At 40.0% G+C, this 10207-nt stretch overlaps 1 protein-coding gene across 1 annotated transcript in view; it reads left to right on the forward strand.

Annotated features, from left to right (window-relative positions):
• Positions 1-6005: 6005 nt before the first annotated feature.
• The window catches only part of LOC114622544 (putative protein TPRXL), a 97311-nt gene continuing 93109 nt past the window's right edge, over positions 6006-10207 (forward strand). The window contains 2 exon segments of the mRNA XM_028768960.1: positions 6006-6155; positions 6157-6700. Of these exon segments, the coding sequence (XP_028624793.1) occupies positions 6006-6155; positions 6157-6700 (694 nt within the window).

A 10207-nucleotide genomic window follows, 5' to 3' on the forward strand; every position in this document is an offset into this window, starting at 1 on the left:
TTATTAATAAGAATCACCTTAACAAGTAAAGATACAAAATCTTTATAGTTTCATTTTTAGTAGTAACAACAGGAGTGAAGCACACTCTATGGGAAGGAAATTTGGTGTGGATTAAGCCACAGCAGAAGCAGTTTCCAGAGGTGGGGACAAGAAAATCACAAGTGAGAGCTGGGGTAAAACTGAGGCTTTCATAAACCACCCGCACCAGACAGGTATTGGTTAGATTCCAACAAGACCTCCAACTGCTGATTATGCGAACACACTCTGCAGAAGAGAACAAGCAACTACTGCCTTCATTATGACTTTAAAGGAAACAAAATTTTCAATGTAATGATACTGTCTTCATTGACTTACTCAAGGGAATTTTTGAATCCAAACCACTTACACTTTGGGCACAGGCATTCTTGAGGGTAAAGTGAAGGGTTCTTAATAGAGAGGTTCTGCATTAGTTCAATTGGGCAAACATCGTCAATGGTTAAAAACAATCAGTGTTTTTTCTCCATCTCTAAATCTTAACACTATTATTTATTTCTCATTGTTTTCTTTTACATTTTTATTTTGAGAATTAGTATACAAGATTCTAGATTTCCTTATGTTGTCTTTGAATATATTTGATTTTCTTGATCCTCCTTCCCTGAACCTTCCACACCTCTCTGTGTGTCCTTTCAATTTCCCTTTCCATGTCATATGTGCTTTAACATCCTCAATCCCTCTTTACCCCTCATAGTCCTTCCTCATTTCATGATTTATTCCAATGTCTATCATGCATATACATTAAAATCTAGGATCCACAATCAGAAAGAATTGTGGTATTTGTCTTTCTGAGTCTATGTTACCTTAAATGATATAGTAATTTCTAGATCCATCCATATTGCCCTGAAATTTCACAAATGTATTGTTCTTTAGCTGAGTAAAATTCCACTGTGTGCATGTACCCCATTTTTGCACACATTCTTTTATTGATGAACGTCTATTTGACATTTTCTTTTAATGGATTATTCACACCTGTATAAAAGTAAATGTCCTGATTTGTCTCATTATCCCTTCATCTTTAAATAAAAAGAAAAACAAAAAAATAAAACACCAAGTTCTTGTAAATAGCACCATGACACCACTCTGGTGAGAGCATGTTTATCTATTTCATTATTCATCACATTCTCTACTTGAACCTACATTTTCTATTTTTAAAAGTGTCCCGGAAAAGTCAGCTTAAATCATAACTGGCCCTCAGTGCTCACCTGGAGAGAATCAGAAAGCAGGTTCATCCCCAAAATGCCCTGGGAAATAAAGGAATGACCTACTTCTTACCAAATCTAATGGTGTATTTTTCAATCCTCATTCTCCTTGATTTTTTTTCATTTCAGACTATTTAACACCCACTCTCTCCTGAAGTGCCTCATTGGCCTCCTCATCATCCCCAAACTTCATCTTCTAACCTTCAAGCACAGCTGCTCAGCCACTTGATACTGCACAAGGACCTCATTCCCTTTCCTAGCCTCCACCTGGGCACTTCTCCCAAATCCAATTTTCTGTTTCCCACTCTTCTTATACCTGTAAGCAAGTCCATCCTTGATTTCATCACTTATCACCTCTGTGTATTTGAAAATCAAATCTTTCTTGACAACTCATCCTTCATCTGTTTCTAGGGCTGCTTTTTTCTCTTTATGTCACATAAATTGTTCCAGAAAAAAGAATGGGGTTGTCATTTTCACAGAACAGCACATCCAAATGATTAGTTCTCCATAATTTTTAATTTGCCTTTATCCTCTATGATATAGAAATGACTGGAAATTGAGCCATAAACAGAAGGAAAAAGACTGAGTATACAAGTTTCATGACTTCTTTTCTGTTTTCAATCACAAAGTCTATTTTTAAATTAAAATTTCTAAAGGTTTGGGTGTTTGTAGACATTCTAGTTTCCAAGAATATTCTTTATATGAGTCATGTACCTCAACATTCTGTAACTTCTCTTCTTGTCCTTAAAATCTGAAAGTCAGTCTAAATATATGATATTTTATTGGGATCAATGAACACAGAGGTTTCCTGTAGGAAAGTGCTCTAATTCCATCACAAATTAAAGCTGATTCATGACAATACGTTATAAACTTCTGTACTCTGTTCTCAGAAAGGATCAAATGTACCTTTGTAAATAGCCTACTTTTTTATTACTGGGAAGCAGAAACTCAGAAGACAGCCAATGTGTCAAAAGTCTCATGACTTGTTGCCCTGAATCACAAATGCATGGTTGTTTATCAAAGTTCAGCATCACCTATCTTAACCTAAGAAAGTATCCTAGTACATGAAGTACCACAAATGTTCAACTTATATTTTTATTAAATATGAACCAGCTAACATTTACTTATCAGGTGCTAAGAACTTAAAAATAAGTATAATAGAACACCGTTTATTAATTGTTGCTCTTAGTGCCTGTGTTTTCAGTGTTCTGATGATGGACAAGAAAGATGGTACAAATTCATTCATAAATATCCACTGTTAACAGATGTTATGCTGCATAACTTATATTAACACATGCTAATAGAAGTATCTGTTAAGTAAATAATAACCAAGCTACAATTTGTAGATTCAGAGAGGTTAGATAAAGAAGAGGGGTCTAGAGGAGACACATGAATCTCTCTAGGAGGGGGACTTAGAAATGACTTCATGGGTAAACTAGGGTAAGGTGGGATGGGGGGGTTACTGTGAGTAGGAAGGTAGATTGAGTGGAAGGAGAAAGTGCAAGGAGAGACAGCTGTAATTGGGAAAGATTTGGGGGTGGTCTGGAAACCTACTATAGTGGAAACTTCCTGGAATGTATGAAGGTAATTGTAAAAGCATTTTTAAAGTGATAATCTTTTCTCTATCCTGGCTAACTCCCATATAAATAAGACAGAGACTATAAGAATCATTTGATAAGCTTTTTGGCATAATAATTGAGCAGTCATTGATCCATCCTAATCCTCTAAGCTAATCTAGCTACCTCCTAGCCAAAATCCCCTAGGTACTTGGTACTTACATTTTAGTAATGATCTGACTCTCTCTGCTCCATGCATTTTTGCATGAAATTTTCTCTCTACCCCACCCCTGGCTTGTGGAAGTCCAGTTCTGTTCTCTCTACTGCTGAGGCACTGGCTGAACAGCTTTTATTGACAAGTCTGAGAATAAATTGGGAGCAATGTTTACATAAACTTGAAAAAAGGAGGTACTCAGAATAAGCATTACAATGTCATGTCTGTATTGCAACAAGATACAGGAGCAGAGAAGTCAGCATTTGAATAACATAAGGATAATCATTACACAATGCAGAAAAGCATGAGGGCTCCAATATGGGGGCTATAGTGTCTCAACTGTCCTCTCTTATAGCTAGGCAAGCTATAAGGACTGGATTACATTCAGTAAGATGAAGCACAAACCATATCAAAATGCCTGCTTTTGGGACTCTTGTCCTTTTGCGTTGCCATGTACAAGAAGAAATAAAAAAAAAAAAAAACCTTTTAATTCCTAGAACTGAATATTTCAGACTCTTTTTCCCTCATTTATTTATTTATTTAATCACTTTACAGACCATTCACAGCCTGCCCCCTCCTCTCCTCCCAGCCCACTCTCTCGCTCTCTCTCTCTCTCTCTCTCTCTCTCTCTCTCTCTCTCTCTCTCTCACACACACACACACACACACACACACACACACACACACACACACAAATACTCCTTTTCCAGCATCGTCTCCCTTCTGTGTTGGTATCTGTACATGGAAGCAGTTTTTTCATATTGTCAAGTTTTAGGCTACCCTGATCTTCCCATTTTCATTCTTTTCAGCTCTAATGATTTTTTTTGAAGCTTTTCCTTAGATTAAGTACTGTCCACATGGAGTATCTATGTGTTTACTTCCTTTAAAGACCCTGAATTGTATAGCATTTGAGGCCAGCTGTCATTGTAGGAAGTATCCTCAAAGCTGGCATTCCAGTATTGATCCACTGATCTCTGGGTTGAGAAGAGTGATCTCTTTATTAGCAGTAGAAAACAGATATCTAGTAAGCTGTGGCTTTGATTGGCATTACAGTAACTTAATTAACTTCTGGTAGCATGTGATAAAAATTCCATTGAGGAATAGGTTTGGGAAAACAAGGGGCTACTTCATTTGACTGTATGTGATTTTGAGTAATAGTTTTAAAGACAATGGATAGAAGATTGTGTGGGATCCTGGTAGCCAGACAGGTACATTATTTAGAATTTACATGCTGACCTTGAAACCATCTGTAGTCTGTGGTGGTTAATTTTGAGTAACAACTTAGTTTGAATGAGAATCACCTGGACGATAACTAAGGCATACCACTCTGCTGTGTGTGTGTGTGTGTGTGTGTGTGTGTGTGTGTGTGTGTGTGTGTGTAATTAACAAAGGGGAAATAATATATAGCGAATGTGTATTTGAGGTGCCATTCCAAATCATGAATACCTATGTGGAATAAAGGAGAGAAAGGAGAGAGCTTGCTGACACACACATCCTCTTCCTCTGATTCCTCTGCCAGGATCTGAGCTGCTCAGACAGGCTATACTTTCCCTACCTGGAGCCTGTGAAACTATGCACAGAAACTCTCTCTCATCCCTGAAATTACTGCTCCTAGGTACTTTGTTACAGCAATAGAAGTCTGATAATTGACCTCTTATATAACAGGTTCTACTATACTGATCCGGTCTGCTCAGGTCAGTCAAGAGGATCTAGCAAGAGAGAGAGTGGAGATGGAAACAAGGCAGAGAGTCTGTTCAAGTTCCATTTATTGAAAGGAAATCCTGGGCATTTATAAGCACAAGCAGGGAACACAGCTGAAGACACTTTACCATGTGTGCCTTGCAGCTGGAGGCATTAAACAGCAAAACAAGATATGGGAGAAAAACAAGATGTTTATCAGTGTGTGCTCAGCTGTTGTGGGCTGTTGAAAAACAAGTCTTTTGTCAGGATATATGGCCTGAAATGGCTACAAAGATGATAGCCATTTTCTGCTAGGAGTTGGCTCTCAAAACTATACTACTGGCAAAACTCTAAAAATCTATGTATCCCAGATTTACCCACTTGTTCGCTTTTAATTTTATTATCTGTCTGACTAGTAAAGTATGGAATAGAAAGCAATAGGGGCAGTCATAAACCCCGAGTTCCTTCCTATTTCCTATACCCTTCTCTACCGGTGTCTCTGGAGTAGATCTGAGACAAAATCACATGCAGCATGATTCTAGGCATGAGGACTTATCAGGAATTTAAACAGCTATCCGCATCAAACATTACTCATCTAAGAGCCCTGACTATGATGCTAGGACTGGCCTACAAGTTACACACTGGCTGCCCAGGATGCATTATTTGCATTCTGACACTGGCAACACAATTAGTGTTCCTTTCAGGGAGAGGAAAACCATTTTCCTCCATTTTCTCTTCCCTGAACTTCTCATGGATCTTTAGGTTACAGCACCTGCCCTTTTCTGATCTTTGATCCATTCAATACTTTTATTACTTCCCTACCTTATGTCTTTTCTGTTTGTATTGTTGTGGATACATACTTGTCTTTTGGGATTCTTACAGAAAATGTCCCCATTTTAAACATGTCTCAATGAGGTTTAAACCATGTATACTCATTTCTCATCCATTTCTGTGTTCATAGCACTCTTGGCTTTCTATGCTGGGTTGTAATGGACCTTACTGTATCCTCCCCTTCCTATTATGTATGTACTCTCCACTTCAACTGAAAGGGAGGGAATTATAACGACACCAAAGTGTTCTGGAAGGATGACCATTCTAGACTCAGACTAAACCATTTTTATGACACATGACATCATGGACATTCACCAGTTGTCACTACTTAAGAACCATTTCCTCTGTGAGACCTCGACACAAAGGTTACTCTTGTGTCCGCATGAAATTCTCTATCAAGACTTGATTAAGGAACAAGCCTGTGAGAAGCTCCTCCATGAGCTCTGCATTGGTTCCTGCCTCCAGGTACCTCCTGCCCTGACTTCTCTGGATGATGGACAACACTTTTAGCCACCGCCAAAACAGCAGCCGCAGCAGCAGCAGCAGCAGCAGCCCCTCTAGCAGCAACAGCAGCAGCAGAAGAACTAGTAACACAGGCGGCAGCAGCAGCCAAAGCAACAGCAGCCCCAGATCCAGTAACAGACAACAGCAGCAGCAGAAGCAGCAGAACTAGTAACACAGGCAGCAGCAGTACCCATGGCAACAGTGGCCCTAGACCTAGTTACACAGGCAGCAGCAGCAGCAGCAGCAGCAGCAGCAGCAGCAGCAGCAGAAGACCTAGTAACACAGGCGGCGGCAGCAGCAGACCTAGTAACACAGGCAGCAGCAGCAGTAGACCTAGTAACACAGGCAGCAGCAGACCTAGTAACACAGGCAGCAGCAGCAGCAGCAGCAGACCTAGTAACACAGGCAGCAGCAGCAGCAGCAGACCTAGTAACACAGGCAGCAGCAGCAGACCTAGTAACACAGGCAGCAGCAGCACCAGCAGCACCATCAGACCTAATAACACAGGCAGGAGCAGCAGCAGCAGCAGCAGCAGCCATGGCAACAGTGGCCCCAGACCTAGTAACACAGGCAACGGTGGCCCCAGACATAGTAACATGGGCAAAGGTGGCCCCAGACATAGTAACACAGGCAACGGTGGCCCCAGACATAGTAACATGGGCAAAGGTGGCCCCAGACATAGTAACACAGGCAGCGGCAGCAGCAGCAGCAGCAGCAGCAGCAGCAGCAGCAGCAGCAGCAGCAGCAGCAGACCTAGTAACACTGGCAGCAGCAGTAGCCACAGCAACAATGGCCCCAGACCTAGTAGCACAGACAAAAGTGGCCCTAGACCTAGTAACATGGACAACAGCAGCAGCAGCAGTAGCAGCAACAGCTATCCCAACAGCAATAGCCACATCAGCAGCAGCAGTAGCAGCAACAACAGTCATCCCAGCAGCAGCAGCCACAGCACCAGCAGTAGCAGCAGCAACAGCCACACCACCACCAGCAGCAGCAGCAGCCACAGCAGCAGCAATAGCAGCAGCAGCAGCAGCAGTAGCAGCTCCAGCAACAGCCATCCTAGCAGCAGCAACAGCAGTCATAGCAACAGCTACAGTCATAGCCGCACATCATGGGAATGATTTCCCAAGGGTATACTGCTGAGTTCCTTCAGTCTTTCAGGCCACATGTACTTCATAAGATTCCTGCCTGAGCATCTTCCCAAGTGGCCTATGAGAATGAGCTCATCCTTTGAACTTGGCAGGCAAGAAGCATTCCGATTTGGTTCAGCACAAGCACAGAAAGGTGATCGTTAAGTAGAAATTATCCAGTCAGCAATCAGAGCCAGTCCTTTCTTCCACAGAAGATACCGGCCAACTTCTGGAGAAGTTTCTGCTGGCAGGTTTGCCTAGATCCATGTATCCTGGCTTTCAACAGAGGCTCTGAGATCTGGTTAGCTTTGAGAGCTTCTATTGGAGGAAAGAGGGAAGCAGGAGAAACAGACTAACCTGAAAACAGAAATGTAGGATGAAGGAAACCAAATCAGACCAGCTACTAGGTTAGAGTCCAAGGAATGGAAAAGTGGGGGTTAGAGGAGAACGAGTTGGTGAGCAGCTGGGATGAGGGTGTGACTGTCCCACTGTTATTAGGTGGGTGTGGGGACCAAGCAAATGACAGCTAAGGTCTTAAGCCAGTTCTACACAAGAACTGGAACAAGGAAACAAACAGCTGGGCAGTTATGGGGCTGAATGCTCAGGGAAAGGGGCCTAGGGTTAAAGCAAAACCAAACCACCCATTGAATTGAATTGGGTTGATGTCAAGAGAGCTTTTCCTGCACATTTTATTATTTTTGTTTGTTTTGTCCCCCCAGTGGGGGAAGAGTCCTTTTTCAATAAATATTACTTTATATGCAAAAAAAGACTTGATTAATAGTATTCAGTGTGTGGATGAACAGAATAGATTTTATATACAATCAGTATTATCTGAAAATAAAGGGAGACTCTTGTTAAACAAGTTCACATTATTATCTAACATGCTGCTAACAGAGGCTTCTCCATGTAGACTACAAAGGAACTCATGGGTCCTCATCAAAACAAAGTCCTTGGAAAGCAGAGGTGAAGGTGCAATCAGACTTAGTACAAGGAATTTCTGCTATAGCTGTGCCTGATACAAATAATTTTCACACATAGGTTTCATCTGTCAATTAAAATTCCTGTGTTTTAGAGTAAAAGCAAGGCTTACACCTTCAGAAAGAAAAGAATGAGAACCATATTAGTGATATGTAAAAGATTTTATCAAATTTATTCCTGAAGCTTAACCAGTATTTCACTTTGAGGATCTAATAAATATTTTAGAACGGCATTTCATTTGTTTTACAATGACATTTGGCATTAGAATGAAAGAGCCAGAAAAAGAAATATAAAAAGGTTCTCTCCACTATTCACAGGGTTCCTTATATTTAAAGACCAAGTTGATTTATGATGCTCCTGAAAGTCACTTTAAATTATAAGCAACTGTAGTAGGAACCCCAACAGCAATGCAAACCTGAAGCATTGAACCTTAAGTGCACAAACCTACAATTGATTCTAAATACTTAGACTTATTTATTTAGCATTTTGCTAATACCTCATCCTGTCTATTAGCATTTCATGGGAAGATACTGAGAGGGGGATGCCTTTTCAAATATAAGTAAGAAATTCAGGATACAGACAGTTCATATTATGATTAATAAAATCATAGCAATGACCAGTGAGTTGACTTGAGTCCAGGATACCTAACTGGACATCACTCTCAGCAGAACACAATGGATCCAAGAGCAGGGCTAGAGGCAGTGGTGAACAATATTAACTGTGGTTCCCGAATACATGATTTCACTGTAGGAAATATCCTACTCATCACAACCACTTTAGCCATCAGGATGTAGTGTAGTGAAGTCAGAACAGTAAAAAAAAAAAAAAACCCAGGTGTGGGTACACAGTTAAAGAAAGCAGCCGGGAAATAATTAATCATGTCTCTTTCTCTCTCCTTTCCAGTCAAACCCTCATAGCTATTGGCTTATCTAATGTAAAATGTGACAGGCTCTACTCTCTCTGCTGGGGTCTCTACACTGACCTTTATTACCTACCTGCTTCCCAAAAGCTCTTTAAGAGCTTGGCCACAAAACCAAATATAACAGAAACAACCTCTATAAAGAAAAATATCGTCTAGGATACACATTCCAATGAGCAACAACAGTATTATAGTAGCTAAGGCAAAATCTTTAATATAATAAACAAAATAATTAGAAATGACAGTGTGCCATGTATTTAAAGGGATAAAGTAATAACAGAGAATTAAGAAGAAGTATTATATGTGAAAATTAAAACAGCTAAAACAGAAGCACAATGGGTGGATATCTTTGAGATCTACCTGGGACATGTTTTAGCCAGCATTATTTGTTTGTTATTGGGTTGCTTTTGTATTATCAGAAGAGCATGGCTTGGGTAAGGGAATGGTCCAGATGAAAACATGAGCGACAGATGGAACAGAACCACCAAAATGGTTACAGATGCATGGCTAAACAGCACATACTTATTTGTATACTCAACTGGGAGTGATTCCATATCTTCATCACATTAAAGGCATTCTATGATGATGCAAATGATAAAATTGATACAGCAGGAGGACAAGTTAATAAACTGAGAAGTCGGATTCAAACCAATTCTAATCTATACTCTAGATATTTATGTTACTCTAATATACATTATATGTACAATGAGGGGCCTAACAAAAAGAACACTTAAGAAATAAATTCAGGAATAACTGAGGGTTTACAAATATTAGAAAAATGGTAATAATTAATCATAGTATATGATATTCATGCATGGAGACAAATTTAAAAACGAAATAAAGAAGAGCTAGAACATTGGCACCTGGTGGAAGTTTGTGGAAAATAATTCCTACATCTTTTTTAAAAAATTCTTCTTATGTTTTTAGTTGAAATAGAATCACATAAAGTCTCCCATCCTTTTGTTGTTAAACCCTCCCAATTATGCTTCCTCAGGCCTCCCACATGCTACCATACTTTGGTACCATACCATAACAAAGGCTCAAGTTAATAGCCTTTTTTTTTTTTCAGAAAAAAAATATATTTTATATTTTAACAGAACCTATTGAGTCCATTTGTGTGTGTGTGTGTGTGTGTGTGTGTGTGTGTGTGTGTGTGTGTGT

The sequence above is a fragment of the Grammomys surdaster genome, unplaced genomic scaffold (genome assembly GCF_004785775.1).
Source record: "Grammomys surdaster isolate TR1022 unplaced genomic scaffold, NIH_TR_1.0 189, whole genome shotgun sequence".
Lineage (NCBI taxonomy): Eukaryota > Metazoa > Chordata > Mammalia > Rodentia > Muridae > Grammomys > Grammomys surdaster.